The 21,218-nt window shown below is 43.5% G+C and overlaps 1 protein-coding gene across 1 annotated transcript in view; it reads right to left on the bottom strand.

Moving 5' to 3' along the window:
- Window positions 1-10,592: 10,592 nt before the first annotated feature.
- The window catches only part of znf423 (zinc finger protein 423), a 157,226-nt gene continuing 146,600 nt past the window's right edge, over window positions 10,593-21,218 (bottom strand). Inside the window, 1 exon segment of the mRNA XM_034205890.1 lies at window positions 10,593-11,557. Within this exon segment, the coding sequence (XP_034061781.1) occupies window positions 11,528-11,557 (30 nt within the window). The 3' untranslated portion in view covers window positions 10,593-11,527.

Here is a 21,218-nt window from a genome sequence, read left to right as displayed (position 1 = left end):
GCTGTGGTTATGGGCTTCAGAGGTGGTGTTATCTCTGAGAGCCCTCCATATCCCGGGACTGGAGAACAGAGGGGCCGACCTCATGTCGAGGAGCGGCCCCCTGCCAGGCGAGTGGGTGCTTCACCCGAGGGTGGTGAAGCAAATCTGGGCCCAGTTCGGGAGAGCGGAAGTGGATCTGTTCGCCAGCCGGCGAAACAGCCACTGTGCCCTGTGGTTCTCCGTGGCTTGGAGCGACGACCCACCCTTGGGGGTGGACGCGTTTGCACACGAGCCATGGCCAAGGAAGCTGCTATACGCCTTTCCACCGCTGCGTCTCATTCTCCCCCTCCTGAGGAGAGTGAAGCGAGAACGTCTGTCAGTCATCCTAGTGGCTCCGGATCGCGTTGGGGCGCCGTGGTACTCAGAGATTACACAGATGAAGGTGGGCCAGCCCTGGGCGGTTCCCCAGTTCTGGGGGCGATGTCTCAAGAGGCAGGTGCAATCGGGGCGTTACCCACTCTCGGCCGTCCTCTCCAGGTTTGGCTCCTGAGAGGGACAGGCTGAGACAGGGTGGATTGTCTGATAGTGTTATTCAGTCTATCCAGGCAGCTAGAGCTGGATCCACCACAGCCTGTTACAGGCCAAGGTGGCTAGGATTCCAGCGATGGTGTGAGGAGCGGAGAATAGAGCCCCTATCTTGTGAGTAGGCTCTATTTTATCCTTCTTACAGTTACTGGTGGACAGAGGGCTTGCGCATTCAACAGTGAAAGTGTATGCAGCAGCCATCTCGTCCTGCCATGAGGGATTTGGCGGCAGGTCAGCCTTTAGTCAACCACTGATGTCGCGGTTTTTACAGGGGGTCAGGAGGCTGCGCCCAGTAGTGCACGCCTCCACCCCACAGTGGGACCTGCCCCTAGTGCTAGAGGCTCTGGCCTCGGGGCCGTTTGAGCCTCTGGAGCTCTCCTCTCTGAAAGCATTGTCGTGGAAACAGCTTTGCTTCTTGCCTTAACGTCAGCCAAAAGAGTGTCCGAGTTAACTGCTCTGTCGGTGCACCCGAGCTGTTTACAGATTCGGGGTGACCAGAGCGGCGCGACACTCAGACCGAACCCCTCCTTTGTGCCCAAGAGCCTAAGGAGTGTGTTCAGGTCAAGGGCTATTCAGTTAGGGGGTTTTAGTCTTCCCCCCCATGGTGGGACCAGGGAAGCTAAACTGCACCTCCTCTGCCCGGGGCGTGCGCTAGCATGTTATGTGGAGCGCACGGCTGCCCTTAGACGCACCGAACAGCTATTCCTGTGCTTCGGGGGCGGGGTGATCGGGAAAGCTCTGTCCAAGAAACGCCTGGCATGCTGGCTCTGCGAGTGCATTGCACATGCCTACGGACAGGCAGGGAGAGCCTGCCCCACGGGGGTTTGTGCACACTCCACACGGGCTGTGGCTGCGTCAACAGCCTTATTCAACGGTGTGAGTGTGGAGGATATATGCACAGCGGCGTCTTGGTCGACGCCAGGCCCCTTCATAAGGTTTATCTCTTGGACATGTCGGGCTCTTTCTCCTCGTCTGTGCTTGCGGGGGCAACACAGGACTGGTAGGGGGGAGGGGGGTTGTGGGTCAGTTGGCATCTGACCCCCTCCCCGGACGTAATGCGCCTTCGCTGTTCTCGGGCCTTCTGAGAGTCCCGGGAGGGGTGGGGGGGGCGCACTGGGCCCTTACAGGGCTGGAGGACTACTCTCCTCCTGTCGAGAGGCAGGAGGGGGGTAGCCCTCCACACTTTAGTCCACACACTCTGCACGGGGTCAGTGTTTGAGTGTGGGACGTGGGCTCTGACGCTCTCCCTGTTATCCTTAGGGATTCAGGGAGGCAGGCGTGTAGTAAGCCCATTCGGGGCCGAGGGGGCTCTCCCCATCCGTCTATGGGCGGGGGGGGGGGTCCCCCCGGCACTGTTTTTTGAGCACACTTTCTGCGAGGCAAGCGCAGCAGGGTGTGCTCTGTCAGCCACAGCCCAGATTTCTCCTCGGTTACAACCGGGTTAAAGGAGAATGTGGGGCAGCAGCTGCTGACCATAAAAGCCGGTCAGGGGCAGTAGGGTGGAATATTGTTGTTGGACGACAGTGCGCGTATACATCGCGGCTCCACCCACTGTACCCATAGAGTCCAGTAGAGGGCGGAGCCTGTGAGAGATATAACGTCGGGTTACGTATGGTAACCCTTGTTATATTAGCACAGGCGGAGCCCTCTACCCAGGGCACTGTCTGTCCTATTCCGCTCGCTGAAGAGAGGTGTAGGATGATAGTCAGGAGGTGAGGCCTCCTTTTATACGGTGTGATGCGCGCGCATTCAGGTAGGCCCGCCCAAGGCCGGCTACGTCTATAGAAGTCTCAGTGGGAGAATGCTCGCAGGGTAAGGGTAGTACCCATAGAGTCCAGTAGAGGGCTCCGCCTGTGCTAATATAACAAGGGTTACCATACGTAACCCGACGTTCTAGGAGCAGTAAATAACAACGATATAGTTGCCACGCTAACTAAATAAAACGAGAAACGCAGCTAAAGCTGGAAACTCAAAATGCTAATGATAGCTCAGGCACAACGCCACAAGCAGAAAGTACAAAAGAGCACAATAAGGGCCACTTTATGGGAGAGGAAGCGGGAACACTGTCGTCACCAGACAGTCTAAGCCAAACAATAAACAAGAAAGCAATCAGGACAACTTAGCTGGGAGAGGGTGCGGGGACACAGCCATCACCAGCAAAGTTGACACAAACCTGTCCGTCCAGGCTCTGCACAGCCGGCCACAGCTCCTGGAAGACAAGTCAACGACCCACGGCTCCGACTGAATCAGTCGCGAAGCTGCACGCGGCCAGCTGCATGCAGAGAAATCCCTCAGATCAAACGTTCAAACCTGAACACTGTAGGCTACAAGAATGTAGCCACGGTACTCTCGCGCAGCGAGAAGATGAAAGGAACAGATCCTCTGACGACACCGGCAGATATAGCCGGTGTCACGTGGGTCACAGGTGACTTTGATGTTATTGGTACTCGAGCTGCGCATGCGCGCGATGGACATAAAAAACTAATAAAACTGAAGGTTAGGCTAGGTTTCTTTTACAGGAACAAGTCTTGTTTCTCGCTTGAGGCCAGGAAAAGGCTAGTCACTGTGACCTTTTTACCTGTACTGGACTATGGTGATTTGTTTTATATGAATGCAAATCAAATAAAACAACTTGATCTAAATTACCTGATCAAGTTAGATGCTGCGTATCACAGCGCACTGAGATTTGTGACAAACTGTAAAGCATTAACCCATCACTGTACCCTGTATGCAAGGGCTGGTTTGCCTTCACTAACTGTATGGAGGCTCAGTCACTGGTACATTTTTATATACAAAGCCATGTTAGGGAAACTTCTATCCTACATCTACTCCCTGATCTCACGGTGAATTGTAAGTGGCTACTGCCTGAGATCGCATGCTGTAGTTTTATTAAATGTGCAAACTGCTAGGACTGTCTTAGGGAAGACAGCATTTAGATGCGCAGCTCCTCTGTCCTGGAACAGTCTGCAAATTAAATGGAAACTGAGCAATCTGGTGCCACTAAATGTTTTTAAAGCTCGGTTGGATGCTACTCAATCGGATGCTGTTGGTACCTGTTCATGTGGATAGTTATGTAAATTGTAATCCCTGTAATGATGCTGTAAGATGTCCTTTTTGTTGTTTTATGTTTTTATGTTTCATGTGGAACCTACTTGAGCAGGTCTCCCTTGAAAAAGAGATCAATGATCTCAATGGGATACACCTGGGTAAATAAAGTTTTGAAATGAAATGAACATATCCAGTGCTAAAGCTCCGCCTCTGGGGGTCAGTAGGGACGAAATATAACTCCTTTTACCCCCTGTCTGAAACCAATTGAGGTGTTTCAGATGTACACTTTGAGATATTTGACTTTGCAGACCATTTACATGCACACAAATCTATATGACACACTACAGGAAAGAGAAAACCCCCAAAAAGCATAATAGGGCCTCTGAGTAAATACTGCGAACATTGTATTGATTAATTTGTAAGCATTGAACCATGATAACAATGTCTCACCAACTTTCAAATTGTCATATTCAGTTGTGACATGCAGATTATTTAGATATAACCACCTGAAATATATTCTCCGTTTATCCAATCTGTTTTAATACAAATATTTTAGCATGGTTTGTTTTGTAACACTGGCTTTTTACAGATCCCATATGAATGCTGTGTTAAAGCAGGTTGGTGTCATGGAGTCCACTTGTATCTGCTTAGAATCAGTCCTCTTTTCTATTTTTAGCCATGTAGTTCACAAATCCTAATGACTTCAGTGATCCGATCAGATTTCATCTGGTGGCAACAGCCGGTCAGATTTTCACTTATCCGTTTTACTATCTAAAACACCATGAGGGCGACCTTTGTGGTTTTGAGTGAAACATCTCAACTATTGGATGGATTACCATGAAAGTTTGTTGATATTAATGTCCACATTTGGAGGATTTGTAATCACCTTAGTGATCCTGTAATGTTTTATTTACCGCCACCAACAGGTCAAATGTCAATTTTCCATTTGCCTAATCTTATGGTTTCTGACAAAATGCTCTAGTGTAAGACAAACTAAGGACATTTCGAACAGTTGTACTACTTTTTTAGTTCTAGCAAATGCCATCTTTTTTTGTTTGTTTTATGACCTGTACAGGACTGTATTTCATAGTCTCTTTGCTCATTCTTAAAGGGCCCTATTGTGCTGCTTTTCAGGTTCATATTTGTATTTGTGCCTCTACTGCAGGAATGACCAACCCGCGGCTCTCGAGCCGCATGCGACTCTTTGCCGAGTCTCATTCATATCGAATTGTAATTGTGTGCTTTTGCGCATATGTATCCCAGTTCACAAAGGGTTAACAACACACAAGTTCCAGCCCAATCGTTACACAGAGTTTTCAACAAAAGAAGTGCTTTAGCCAATCAGAATGCAGATCCTGCAATACTGGAGGCGGGCTTTACTGCACTCGCGATGTGACAGTGCAGGGAGAGATCTGCTTCCGATCGGCAGAAATATAACTCAGATAAAACCGTAATAACTCAATATAATGTTGTCAAATCAAAATGGTAACAATTTGCAGTGGTATATGTGTATGTGAGAAGGCCTGCTCCCGGAAAGCTGGCTACTGACACAGAAGGGCTCCCGAATTTGGTGATTCGCGGTAAAGAAATAAACAAGAGAGAAAGTGCATCTCTGTCAGCAGAGCTTCTGTCAGTCAGAGGGTTAGGTAAAAGTTGAGATGTCATGTGAGGAGAATTAACTGAAATACACTTCATTTATTTACATTTATTTTTAAATGACGGTCATTAATGTGTGTGAGAGATCAACCCTGTCTCCTAAAAATTACGTTCCCACAGAACTAAACTGCATTCTCAATTACGTTTAGCTAGAAACGTATTTTCTCCCACGTTACGTTCGTTATGAACGTATCTTAAATACGTTTATTTTCTACATATCTTCGAGAAACATATTTTCTCCCACGTTACGTTTCTTATGAACTTATCTTAAATACGTTTATTTTCTATATATCTTTGCCATTTATTGTCTTGCTTATAATAATGATAATAGTCATTTATAAATATCAGTTTAGAGCACACATTTGAAATCAGTAGGCGAGGCTGTAATTTTGCCAGCTGTTACTCTCATGAGCGAGACCGAAAATAATAGTTTTAACATGCCAAAAAGCTGCTGTGTCGTTTATTGCACCTCAAATATTAAAACAAATCCAGAGTTACGTGTTTCTGTACTTCCTCTAAGAAGAACGGACAGTAACAGAAGATCTCTGTGACGCCAGATGTGGTGTTGTTAATGCGATATGATATCCGGAAAAAAATTCAGTTTAGGATGGCCGAAGAGCGAAGACACTACACTACCCATAATCCCCAGCTATCGTTTGGAATACAGTCCCGTTGACAAACCCCGTGATTAATCTTCAAGCCAAGGTTACGCCGAGCGTCAAACTCTTTGAAATGGAACAAACCACGGCAGACTATTCAAAACTGGACTCGAACGCCCTCCCCAGAACTACACATGCTGGCTATTGTATTTCGCAACATGTTCTCTATGGCACGTCTCTACTGGGAATTGTAGTTTGAAAAGACGTTTTAGTTTTTCCCAAAATTAGAAGTTGCCAGTATTAAACTGTGTACAGCCCTGGAGGTTTAGGCGATAGGAAACACATTGGTGTGTACAAATTTAAAACATATAATTAATAAGTGAAAATCGCTTGTGTCCATAATGGGCAGCATTAATATATACCCACATGACAGCTCATTGTTACTTTGTAATTCTACTCCACTACAATTCAGAGGTTAACCTGGTATTTTTACTCTACTACATTTATTTGAGTTACTTTGCAGATTCTGATTAATGATGTGAAATATAAACAACCCTTAAAGCAGATTTTATTTACACCTGAGTAAAATTCAGGGAAAGTGCCAACAATCAGGAGAGATATTTTATAGTTGGTGCTTGAGAAGACTAAACATTTATCTGCAGATCTCTATAAAGTATATTCATTACTCGTTATTCTCTACTAATAGTTAATTAAAGACTGTATATTATGGCTATTTTGCACATCCCTTTCAAGATTTCAAGATTTTCTAAGGTTTATTGACATATCATATACACAACTATGGTGTAGTTATGCAATGAATGAAAAACTTGGGTCGCAGGTTCCTCAACAGTGCATTACAAGACATCTATCAATATGTGTGTATACCTCCACCATTAAATTGTCATATTCTGCACATTTCTTATTCTATCTACATACATAAGAGTATAATTAATGTGTATAATATCATTTAAAATAAGTGCTTCAACATAGTTAACATGGCAGGAAAGCAATATATTAGACGTTAAGGACTTTGTCAGGCTTAATATTTATCTGTAGATAGATACCCCCAAAGCTTTTTCTTATTTGAAAGAAGACCTTAACCTAAAGTATTCTTTAATGTGTTAATAAAGGTTAATTAGTTTGTCTGTTTTGCACATCCTCATATCTTTGTACATCGTGCACTAAACTGTTTTATTGTAGAGATCACTTACAGTATCTTCCCCATTTTTTATATTCTATATTTCTATCATTGACCTTCTACTTTCTCCCTATGAAAGTATATACTCTTAATATTGTTTTCATCAAATAACATTATTCAACAAAAATAATTCAATAACGTGCTTTAACCACTAGGCGGTGCACACAAGGTACACACAGCATACTAATAATAACTTTGTATTATTAGTGTAGGACACTTATGTATGTATAAGATCTGAAGATATTTAGTTTTATTCATGTTTTTACATAATGTTACAGGATATTGCTATACTATTTCTCATGCTTTACTTCTACACATCTACGAGAAAATCTGATTTGTAAAACATCACCGACAGAAAGGTATATCCGTCATTTAATGGTAAGCTATTGAAATTGTGATTCCATAGGTGTGTCTCCCATCCCCCAAATCCCCTGACTATTCTCTCAACTCAGTATTTACATTCTTATATTCAAAGAAAATCAGTAATATCTTTAAAAACGTGCATTGCGGCTAAAACATCCAATCAGCGAGCTGAGGATCTTTCCTACGTCTGTTTCCGGTATTGTTCCTGTAATGAGAGTTCACATTTATGCTACATTGAAGGGTGGAATTGACTACACATCTTCAGAAACATAATTTGCTTCAGATATAACTCATAGCAAATAAAGTATAAAAATATAAGTAATAAAAAGATAAAACACTGGCATGTCATTTACGTTAGAATAAATAAAATGGTTTTGAATAAAATATGAGTAAAATATACGTCACTTATCCCCCCGCCCACTTTTGGGGGAAACCAACGCTGTCATTTGAACGGCGATCAAGCCTGAAGCCACAGAGATCTTCTGTTACTGTCCTTTCTTCTTAGAGGAAGTTCAGAAACACGTAACTCTGGATTTGTTTTAATGTTTGAGGTGCAATAAACGACACAGCAGCTTTTAGGCATGTTAAAACTATTATTTTCTGCCTCGCTCATGAGAGTAACAGCTGGCGAAATTACAGCCTCGCCTAGTAGGCCTATAGCCTACTGATTTCAAATGCTCTAAAATGATATTTATAAATAACTATTATCATTATTATAAGCAAGACAATAAATGGCAAAGATATGTAGAAAATAAACGTATTTGAGATACCTTCATAACGAACGTAACGTGGGAGAAAATACGTTTCTAGCTAAACGTAATTGAGAATGCAGTTTAGTTCTGTAGGAACGTAATTTTTAGGAGACAGGGTTGGAGAGATACAGACAGGGAGAAAAAAGTCCTGGCATATTTTTATTAAATTATTAACAAAGATCGCAAATGTGCCCTTTCATGCATTTGAGCCCCTTCCACATCCTCTGCACGTTTCAAAGAAGCAACATGCATAGTAAGATAACGATTTTTAACTGAGAGTTTGTGTGTGAGACACAATATTAATGATTGACTATAACTGGCCTCTGGACTTAATACTGGTAGGAGAGGTTTAAGTCCATTTATGTCATTATCATGGACTGTGACATTTATAGGAAATCTGGCTGAGCAGAGGTATATTTTTCTGTATGTGAGAGGGTGTGTGTGTCTATGGGAGGGTGTGTCTTTGAGTGTGTGTGTGTGTGTGTGTGTGTGTGTGTGTCAATTATTGTTCATTTTTAGATTTTCATTTTGTATGTGTGAGAGATATAGAGGGGCACATAGAGGAAGAGAGTGAGGGAGCACACAGAAAGGCTGAGAGCAAAAGAGAGAAGGAGAGAGAGAGGTCGGGGACATACACCCAGCATGTGTGCCTGTGTGTATGATGTGGCTCTTTGCAGTAACACAGTAAAATGATTGGCTCTTTACCTCTGATTGGTTGGCCACCCCTGCTTTACTGTGACATGTTTACATGTTTTAATGTTCAATGTTAGCCCTTGGACTATAACAAACAATATGTTGTGCAAGCCAATAGAAGCGCAAGTGTTACATAGTGATGACATTATGTTACGGAAGTTCACAGTGGAGGCCAATGGAGGCGTTTCAGGCAGGGGGGGAGTTTGTGTGAGAGAAACTCCCTCTGGTGTGAACATTGAGATTGCAGCCTTTGCAGACCATTGACATGCACAGAAACATTTACAACACTATGGAAAGGGAAAACCCCAAAAAGCATAATAGGGCCTTTTAACCAATTTGAACCTTTGCGTGATCCATTAAATCATACATCCATCAGGCGAGCAGAGATGCATCAATGGGGTGTATACTGTGTATTGCTTCATGTCTTCTAGATGTGTATGCATACAGTTGTTGGCTAATCTAAAGAGACGCTAAGGCTGGGAAGTATTGTGGAAATTTCGCCTCCATATTCAAACAATTGTATCAACCAGGAGTAACCTACTGCTTACACTCTGAACCACACGTTTAATATTTAATGCACGGAACTTTAATCTAAATATCATTCTATATTAGATGCATCTGTTATAAAGTTATTTGCAGCATTCATAGAGATGTGACTTCTTACTGCGTGGTGTAAAATTAGGGACACACTAGAAAGTCACGAACAAGCAGCATGTGTCTTTCTAACAGAAGATACATTCTGAGATGATGTGGAAAAGAGCGATCAACCCCACAGATATTCTAGTGAATGATGTCCCTAAGTTTAATGACACATGCTTTTGTCTGGCAATGAAGATAGAACTGTCTAATTCTAACAGTGATCTGTATACAGCAGCGGGCGAATCGGTCAAGGACTTTGTCCCTGTTGATAAAGTCCTATATGTTTTACAGTGGTCACCTCTATAGTTATTGTTACTGTCATGATCTCAGTTTTTGTGTCTCTTGTTTTATTTTGAAATGTATTTTCTCTTTGGGTCTAGTCTGGTTTTGACTTGCTGTCTGTTTTCCCGCCTGTGTGATTGTATGACTGTGTTTAACTGCTGCCCTCTCCAGTTGTATGGTCTTTGTGTTAAGTATTGTGTGTATACTGTATGCCTGCCTGCCCTTGTGTTCTGTTGATTTGTCGTTTATGTTGATACCTGTGTTCCTGCTATTGTCCTCCATGCCCCTCTGTTTCTCTTTATTTTTGTTGTTTTGTTTTTGTTTTGACTGTTATGAATCAGCTTTGTTTTACTAAAAGTTAGCTTTTTGTTGATCCATTATACTTTCCTCCTCTCCATTCTGCGTTAAGGTCCTGATTTCATTCATACCCCGTTACCTTATATTTTGGGGCAGCTGGGTCCCCAAAATATCCAGAGACCACGTGAGAATCACATATTACAAGAATATTGTTTTCAAGGCATGTTTTACAAGGAGATAAGTAGAATAATAAAATACCAAAAAAACTCTCCTTTTCTTACCCGTTGATCATCTTATGATCATTTAGAACTAGAGACTAGAATGTCTTTCCAATGTTTTATGTAATGAACCTAAACTGCTTTTAAGCATGAGCAATTCTTTATGTAAAACCTTGCCTTGGCTTGTAAAATATGCACTGAACTTCATGACATGTACCTTTGAATAAACCTCATCAGTATTTCCATCACTTATTTTCAATGAAATGCACATCACACAGACATCTTTTATTTGCATTTATTTATTTGTTTTATCTTTTTTGTCTGTACTAGATTATTACAATCTGGTTAATTCACATTTAAAAATCAGTCATTGACCAGACGCACTGAAATCGATGATATTCATTTTTACAATAACCATTATAGGCCCCATAGAGACTGGAAAACCCAATCCAAAACAAAAAAAGAAACATCTGTATGGTTTTCTGCACTTTATTTAGTTTGATGACTTTTTTTGATAGTAATTACAAAAAGGAAAAAAAATATATAACAATAATAGTAAAAAGGAGGGGGTTGGGGGGGGGGGGAAGTCGGGAGTATTACGACAAACAAACAATCACAACACAGCACAAGTACCTACGTACGGCGAGAAATAAAAGGTACAAAAATGATAAAGAAAGTAAGCGCATATGGCAGAAAGAAAGAAATCAAAGAAGTTGGCACCTATGAAGTTAAATTCAATAAGCACCTGAGGGGACAAAAAGTGACGTTTTTTTACTATAATCTATTTTAAAAAATCCCGAAACAAAGGATCGCTTTTTTTCCTTTTCTATTTATTAAAAAAAATAAAATGCCTGACCTGGGGAATGATGGTGTGGGGGGGGGGGGGAGAAGGGAAGGGGGAAGAAGCTGGTGGGGGGAGAGGGGTTGGCAGGGACAATAAAAAATACTGCACGTACAATACCTTTATTCACTCTTTCCTTCATCTAGCTCTTACCCTTTCTCTCACCCACTTTTTCCTTTCTTTATTTAATAGCATTTCCCATTAATATTCCTTTCCCCCGCTGCTCCTAATAGCCGCGCCCAGTGGTGCGATCGTTAGAGTTTTACATGTGAGTTGCAAATGACACTTTGATTGGCTGTGATGTGGAGATGGGAGTCCCCTGCCGGCTCCGGGTCGGGGGTCCCGGCTGAGCCGAGGGATCCTGCCGGGCCCTGGTCTCACTGCGCGTGCTGACTCAGTGTGTGGTTCTGGGGGGAGAGGGAGGAAGAGAGGGAACAAGTGAGAACACATGATGAGAGAAATAATGGGCTACGTGAGCATAGTGCTTTGCACTTGCACCCCCATCCAATAATAGAACAGAAACACAACCGCCTCCCACAGCACAGACAGCAAGGCCTCTCGCTTCACATAGTCTGAGGGAGGAAGAGGAAGAAGAGGAGAAGAAACTCTGCAACACAAACTAGTGGGGACAGCACTGTGGCTTTGTTGCTCTCACAAAAGATTTTGGAAACTAGGTAAAAAAACATTTGATAGGAACATACATGCAACATCACCGAAATAACGGGATACACATTTATCAACACAGCTATTCGTGTTACAAAAGCAGGACTTGAAAACCAAATCATTAGACATCAGAGAGTATTTGTTCTGGTTTGGCTTTTATTTATTTTCTGTAGGAACCGGGCGCCTCGATTTGTTTATTCAGATCTGTTGAAAACCTCGTGTCTTTTGATATTGTGATTAATATTTTACAGAGACCGTCTCCATACCGCGGAGACGCCTACACTCGCATCTCTCCAAAGACGTCTGCGCACTACACATCAATACATAATCACAATGCAAAAAACAAAACCTTTTTTTTCCCTAAATTAAAATTCACATCAGCAGTGAGAGCACAAAGGGAGACGATGCAGAGATCTCTAGGTAACAACTGAGATTAAGAGATTAGCATGTGGAAGTGACGGAGGTAATAGAACTAATAGTATGTTTAACTTTATACTGAAAGATAAATACCTGTTAGCAAGGCTTCTGCACACACACACACACACACACACACACACACACACACACACACACACACACACACACACACACACACACACACACACACACACACACACACACACACACACACACACACACACACACACACACACACACACACACACACACACACACACACACACACACTTCCTGTCCTGTGGATTTACCATATCAGCTACAATGTGGAACGACATTTGTGATAATCTGGATTTTCTGGTTTCAAATCAGAATCTAAATCTAAAGCTGGTGAGATGATGTGTGTGTGTGTGTGTGTGTGTGTGTGTGTGTGTGTGTGTGTGTGTGTGTGTGTGTGTGTGTGTGTGTGTGTGTGTGTGTGTGTGTGTGTGTGTGTGTAAGAGGGGGAGATGATAGGAACGATTTATCTGAGAATGTGGGTGTGTATATCAGAGACATTTCCACTAGGATGTTTTCCTCCGTCTCTCTCCCCAGCTATCTCCCTGCAAAACCTCACATACACACTCACACAACTCCCAGTGAGACCTTCCCAATCAACGCCCCCCCCTCCCCTCCCTTCACCACCATTAAAAGCAGCTTTCTAAGATTAATTCTCAGATTAATCGCTCTCCCTCTCTCACAGATAGGGGAAAAAAGCCAAAAATGAACAGCGAAGGAGAGCAGAATGAAAAACAAGAGTCGGGGATGAGGGGAGGACGGGGACATGTGAAGGATTATACGTGGTTTGGGCGTGATAAATACTTATTTGTCATTCTATGGCCCTTATCTTGCTGCGCATGCTTCGCTGAGCCCCTTGGTGTGCAAGTGTGTGTGTGTGTGTGTCTGTGTGTGTGTGTGTGTGTGTGTGTGTGTGTGTGTGTGTGCAAGTGTGTGTGTGAGAGTGAGGAAGTCTGCCACTCGGCTTTAGAGGCCAAGCTAGGCCGTACCGGGGAAAGCAGGGTATTAATGTCCACACACACATTTAGTGAGGGAGAAATGTGTGAGCAAATGAGAAAAATTAATAAACAGGACAGTGAAAAATAAGTGTGTGTGTGTGTGTGTATGTGTGTGTGTGTGGAGGTCTCTCCAGTGAGGAGGCAGATCTCATTGGGAGACACTGACCCCATTATGACAGAAAACCCTTCTTTCTCTGTCTCATTCTCCGCGGCTGAAATTCCTCTCATCGCCAGTAGAGGTCAGGCTTATTCCTCTTAATGTGACTTTAAACACAAGAGGAGAGGACACAGGGTGAAGGAGAGGAAACGAGGAGAGCTCATGTCTGATACCTTTGCCTCTTATATGACCTCTAAGAATGAGATCATATATGAGGAATAAGGAATGTGAAAAGAGGGAAAAAGTGTCCTAGAAGGATTTGAATAAAGGAAAATTGGGAATAGGAAGGAAGAGGAGCAGTGTGTGTTTCCCTGAGGGTCTTACGGTCCTGCTGCTGCTGTATTGATTTGTAGACGGAGCGAGGGATGGAGAGGAAGGACAGAGGAAGAGGAGGGGGGGGTCCCTAGAGGAGCTGGCAGCGCTGCAGCCCAGAGAGGAGGAAGAGGGATGAAGACGAGCGAGTAATGTAACGGACACACACACACACACACACACACACACACACACACACACACACACACACACACACACACACACACACACACACACACACACACACACACACACACACACACACACACACACACACACACACACACACACACACACACACACACACACACACACACACACACACACACACACACACACACACACACACACACACACACACACACACACACACACACACACACACACACACCTCCTCATTTATGTTGTTGGAAGCTTAGTATTGATTATGCAGAATTGTGATCGATCAAAGGTGTGTGTGTGTGTGCGTGTGTGTGTGTGTGTGCGTGTGTGTGTGTGCGTGTGTGTGTGCGTGTGTGTGTGCGTGTGTGCGTGTGTGTGTGTGTGTGTGTGTGTGTGTCACAGAGTAATTGATATATTCTACAGGAAAATTGGGTGACAGAAGAAGACTGTTTGTATATTTAGTGTTAACTTGTGGTTGCTGCGGAGAAGCAGCCTTAAAGGGTGGTGTCTGTGCTATTGGAAAACAGATTGTCAAATATTTGAACTTTGTTAGATTTGAATTAGCTAAATGTGTCAATCAAGTACATTTGAATAGAATGACAGACTCCACTCATTATGAATCCTGTGGACACAATAAAAGCCGTTGAGCAGAGTGAAGGGATTACTGCCCCACGGATGAAGCATGTGAAAGGATTTGGAAAGAGATATGTTTAAAACAAAAGGAAAGTGTAAATCAAGGCCTCTCAAATGAATGCTAGGGGTCGGATTCACAAATACACCTTCCCTCTTTTAGTATGACAGTTAAGGCTCTTTCCTGAGCTGTGGCTCTCACTTAAAGGTTCTGCACCTCAAGCTTTCCTTTGTTCAAGAAAGACGGTAAAGCATTTACTGCATTGAAAGACATGTAAAAGCAGCATGAAGTGTTAACACCTGCTTTCGTCTCACACACTTGGCCCATTGTTAGTTACAAAAAAGCACAAAGAAACCGAAGACTATACAAAAATGTGGGAGGAAATTGCTACGAAAGTGATTTCTAAAGGGTTGTTCAAATCATGAATTGACTGCTGGTCAAATGGAAAGAGCACAAATGATTGCCAGGGGTAAGGGTATCATTTGGATGCTTTCTTCTGAGGTGGCAACCATTTCATCGCCATCAACTCTGTAATGCTGTGGATTTCCTGTTTTTACTAAGGTCTGTGTGCACCGGTTGTCTTCTATTTTAGGATAGTCAATATCGATAGATATTTTATAAATCTAATTTCTAATATGAACATGACCCCTAGTTTGGACCTCATTCTACCATTTCTCCACTGTTTTCATTTCATAGAGGAGGGGGTGTGAGCTGCAGTTGGAACAGTGCGTCTCCCAGGCCAGACCAGTCGATACAGAGGCCTGTCATTGTTTTCCTAAACTGCTTAGAGAGAGCGAGGCTAAAGCCTGCAGAGCCCCGGGCCCGGGGGAAATATGGCCCTGTCGCATTACCCACGCACAACACTGCCAGACACGGACACACACACGGACACACACACGCACACACACGCACGCAGGAATGCAGTCGCAGCTAAGAGCACATGCATGCAGACACACGATGCCAATAAAGAATTTGCGGAGACACACAGAGTTCTCCCGGGGAAAGAGAGAAGGGTGCGACAGTAAACCGAGAGATAGAGATAAGGGAAAATGTAATCCTGCTCCTCTCTGTTATCTCCTGCATTACACACTAAATGTGTGTGTGCGCATTGGTGCTGCTGTGATGATGCCGACGGTTGTGCTTTACATCCCTGTATGCTTACATGATCAGTGCTCTGCATGCTCAGCCGGCTTCATACAGCAGGGACACACAGGTATGTTTGCAAAGCGCCATCTGGCCGAAATTGTGGAAAAGGAAAAAACAATCAGATTAAAGTCAAACGAGAACAATGAGATGTCGCCGCTGACGCATGTGGCATTGACCTTGTTTTGGGGCCAGTTGGATGAGAGGAAGAACTTTCTCACAGTTACTCGTAGGCAGAACACTTCCCTGTTCTGTTGTGATGTAACAACTACACCTTGAAATACAGGTGCCAATAGACAGGAAGAGGAACCGCACTTTATTATTATATTTTTTAAACGGCATCATGTAAATTGCACTGACAGGCGTACACCCCCCCCCCCACCCCCCCCCCCATTGACAGTTCACGAGTGCGCCCAGTTTCTCGACCCGACCCCCCCCCACTACACCACTGGTCAGCGAGTGTCTGTCAGTACGTGAATTTGTGTCAAATGTGTGTGTAATTGGAGGCAGGCCAAATGCTGCGTGTGTGTGAGAGTGTACTCAAATCCACTTCTGTTTTTAACACCAAATGAAAAATCACCTTAGTCGCCTTGTGGTCTTCTTTGGGTTCAGAGTATTTTTAGCCCAGAGTTGACAATCTTCCAACAGAGTGAGCGTGACTAGGTCCGTGTGTGTGTGTGTGTGTGTGTGTGTGTGTGTGTGTGTGTGTGTGTGTGTGTGTGTGTGTGTGTGTGTGTGTCTGGGACTAGCAGATGGGCTGTCTTAGCCCTTTTCCTCTGCTCCCTGGCTTGTCTTTAGCCCCACCCGTACAGGACAGGATGCTGCCTTCGGGAGGAGATCGAAAATAAACGCACCCCCTGCCCTTAACATCCCACAGACACGTATTCCCTGCTCCCCTCCCACTCCCTCCATTTCTCTCCGTCTGTCTTTGTCCCCATCTCTTCTCATCATCCCTCCGTCTCTCGTCCTCAGATTGTAAGATGATCAGCGCCCCATTCTCTTTCAAGCCAAGTCACGATGACCCCCTGCTTTTTCTCCTCCGTCACCCCACTCAGGGTGACCTCTCCAACCATGTCCTGTTTGGAGCGCTCCCTCCCTTTCTTTCTCCCGATGGGACTTCCGCTCTCCTGTTGCTACTGGCCCAAAACAGCCAGGTTTGGACCAGTAAACACAACCTAAAATACACTTCACAGCATGAAGGGCACACACACACACACACACACACACACACACACACACACACACACACACACACACACACACACACACACACACACACACACACACACACACACACACACACACACACACACACACACACACACACACACACACACACACACACACACACACACACACACACACACCACACACACACACACACACACACACACACACACACACCACACACACACACACACACACACACACACACACACACACACACACACACACACACACACACACACACACACACACACACACACGTATGGATCTGCACCAGATTCACAGCGAAGGTGAGAGCTCCCTGCTGGAAGCTGTTATACAAAGTAGGAAGTGACCTCACCTCCAGCACAAATAACCGATCATTCCTGAACACCACATGACACGTTTGAGTCACGCCATAATAGAGGGAAAATGGGGGTGTTTGAGAAGTATGAATGATCTCTCTTTCTCTCACACACACATACACACACTTCTCTCAGAACGGAGGAATGTGGTCCTTGTAGACACGGAAGCTGAGTGCCAGATGAGGACTAAAGCCTGCAGACATGGGTGATAGGACGGGAAAAACACACACATGCATCCAAAAAAAACACACATCAAATAAAAAAACTTGTAAAATTCGGGAAAGGAAGTAGACACAGACGCACTGGGCGATGCAAAATGTCAGACATAAATGAAAAATGCATTCAAAGGTTACAGATGTACAAATAAATGCACAGACATGATTCCCTCCAACACACATGAGATCACAACTCAGCAGAGCGTGCCAGCTTTCCGTGTCACTGTCATATTACCGCACACGCCCAATCCCCACGAGTCCCCGGGGGGCCCGCTTTTTAATTCATTTATTTTTTGATTATCATGCACCCTAACCTGAAGGGCAGGACGGAAAACAGAAAGCGCATAGACACAGAGATTGATGATTGAAAGCAGAGAGAAGATTGGGTTGATACAGGAAGTGAGGGAGAGCGAGGGAAAGTGAGAGCAGAGACACGTGTCGCAGGAGAATGCCTGATGTGTGTGCTGACATTGTTGATGTTTTCCTACGTTTATGTTGTTTATGCTACCTTCATTATTATGTATGTGCCTATTTGGTCCTATAAATGTCACGTCAAGTACAGCAATATGAAATTAAATGCGCTGTTGGAAATAATGTTTTAATATATATACACAATAACTATTATTGTATAATACAGAGTATAGCAAACAAGTAGTCACTTTTGTATACAGTGCGCAAATGGGACAATTTCTTCAAATGTACTAAAGCTGTATTTAAAAGCGGGTAAAATAACCACTTTTAGTCTTACATTTATAAACACATGTATAAAGGTCACATGATCCGAGTATAATACATGCTTAATAAACGCTAACATACAACCTTACTGCATGTTGGACTCTTTTATGGACACATTCTGTTCTTAACACTTGCTCTTTTTGTGATAACATGCTTTAAATCAGGGGTGTCAAACTCAATTTCCGGGGGCCAAATCCGGCCCTTGGCTTCATTTTATGTGGCCCCGCAAGAGCTAGCAAAGAATATAATATGTTTATTATAGGGTTATAAGCACGTTGTCCATAAACTACATGTCCCACAATGCATCTCATTTTGTGAAGTGCGCAATTAAGAGACTTGCAATTATTTGCCCTAGACTTCTGCTTTTCAGACGTAGTTAATTATGAAGTTATTTATATATGTATTTATAAATAGTCTTAAAGTTTTGCACTGGCTTTTCATACTAGGTGAACATAACATTTTGATATGTGTATGTGTTTTTATATGTTTCTAGTTATTGTGCTTTTTTAATTATTGTTTTATTATTTTACTCCTATTATTATTATATTATATACTATTTTCTATTTGTTCCCTGTACAGCACTTTGGTCAACTGAGGTTGTTTTAAATGTGCTATACATACATAAAGATTGAGATTGAAAGTTACAACCGGCCCTTTGAGTGCAACCATAATGCTGATGTGGCCCGCGATGAAATGTAGTTTGACCCCCCTGTTTTAAATGAAACACGCGTCAAGAATGCCACAGAGCCCAAATATGTTCACACAATTACTCTGTGTTTGAATTAATATCCATAAAGAAAAATAATGACGGGTTTTTGTTTAGGTTGGGGAGATGACTGTGTGTTTGTGTGTGTATTGGCAGGGCTGATCGAGCAGCACGCTATGCAGAGTCTGTCCTGTTCTGCGCCACACTGCCTCTGTTCACCTATCTCACACACACACACACACACACACACACACACACACACACACACACACACACACACACACACACACACACACACACACACACACACACAGTGTGTTAGAGGCCCTCCAGGTGCTGGCTCACAGAGTGTAATTCCTCTGTATCTGTCCCTAACTCCGTTTATCTCCACCTCCCTCTTTGTCTCTCTGCGTCTGTCTGTTTGTTCCTCTGCTTTACATCCACGCAACAAGTCACTTCTTTTGACTTATTGTTTATACCTCACTCTTTTTGCCGTACACATGAAAAGAAGATTTCAAGATGGGCCCATATTGAGGCGTTCTGTCTTCTATTTAACATCAACACAATGTGCTTTCCATTCACAGTGTGGAACAAGAAACAGTGTTAACAGCGACGGACATAATTGGTGTGTGATTTATTTTTCTTTTGGAGAAGAAAAGTCAGATGAAATAACATATTTACACATTTCTGTTGATTTTGTCGTATTGCATTGCTTCAAGTCTTTAGTTTGACTATGTTTTTTTGTACAATTACTTCCATATTTACGGTTCTATCGATAAAGCTCAGTAAAATACGTAGTACTTGTAGTATTAAATAGTAGTCGCTGTGGTACTGTGGTAGTATTTGTTGTTGTTTCAGGTATGCTGGATGGCTTGCAGCCTCTCTCCGTTTGTCTCTCTTCCTCTTTTTGAATCTCTTTTTGTTTCTGTCTCTCCCTCCCTTGCTGCACATACCACCTTCAAGTCCAGGGACTCGGGGAGGTAGGAGTGAGTGTGTGTGTGTGTGTGTGTGTCCCAGGTCCCCATTCTAATAACACAGAGTCTCCCAGTGAGCGCTGGGGCAGCTGAGTACGCTCCCCTGGAACGCCACAGGGATCTACGGATCAAATTCATATACACACACACACACACACACGCTCACACACAGCGAGGGAGCCAGGGGATACATGGATCAGAGAGTACACACTATGATGGAACACAACACAACTGAAAGCAACACAACTGAAAGCAACATCCAGACAATGGTGAACACACTCACACACACACACACACACACACAGATAAACCTTATTGCCAGTTCAGCCACATCCACACCTTTCCATAATTCAGTTAGAGGGAGACAATGAGGCCCTTAGATTCAGACAAAGACAAAGACAACATTATTCACACACACACAATCTGCCCTGGGAAGGTATTCTGCCAATCTATTCTCTGCCTTGCATTAACTAACAAAATATGTATTCATTACTTTAGCTCGCAGGGAAAGGCTTTATATATTCTCTTGATTTTTCCGGGTGTAATCAATGGAGTATCTGCTGAGGAGTTACCGCATACTGGCTGCATAAAGTTTAATAACATGACACTGATGTTGGGAAGTGGTTATAAAAGGAAATATGTAATTAAAGCTGGTTATTAATATAGCATTTTGTTGACTTTTACATCCCTTTCTTTTCATTTCCCACTTTTCCGTCCTGCTCCATGTTCTTTTAACCGTGTCTACGAGGGAAACAGTTCCCCGCTTGTCTTTGGGAATGTGTGCACGCACCACTCAAATATTCAACACCGCTGGGACACGAGGGGGAAAGGTGGACGGTTCGGAGCAGGGAGTCAACACACAAAAAAAAAAAAAAAAAGATCCCCCTGATCCGAACACCAACGCACTAGCCCACTGCGCCAAACGCCTCCCCTGCATGGATGCAGAATCCCTGCATCCATGCATTTATTCATCTGACCAGCAATCAGACCCTCTAACGCTATTTAAATATTAATCAGGGATAAAGGAAAATGTGTAGCGCAAGTGACGCAAAAAGCTGGGAAAAGGGGAAGGGGTGATGGATGGAGGAGAGGGGGAGGCGTTAAGGGAGCTGCGGTGTAGCACCCCCTGGAGGCTTAAATCCAACCAAGATCAAGAAGTCTGTCAGGAAACGTAACACACTGATGTGGAGCTATTTCAAATGCTGCTACAAGACGGTAAGTCAACAGTGTAGATATCTGGATTCTGATTAGTTAATTTAAAATACTGTGTGGATGCAGAAACAATATCTGTTGGTGGAAAAGCATTAAAAACATTGAAACAAGAGAAAGAAAGAAACTTGAAACAGAG

Source organism: Gymnodraco acuticeps, unplaced genomic scaffold (assembly GCF_902827175.1).
Source record: "Gymnodraco acuticeps unplaced genomic scaffold, fGymAcu1.1, whole genome shotgun sequence".
Classification (NCBI taxonomy): domain Eukaryota; kingdom Metazoa; phylum Chordata; class Actinopteri; order Perciformes; family Bathydraconidae; genus Gymnodraco; species Gymnodraco acuticeps.
This window is presented reverse-complemented; position numbering and strand designations above follow the sequence as displayed.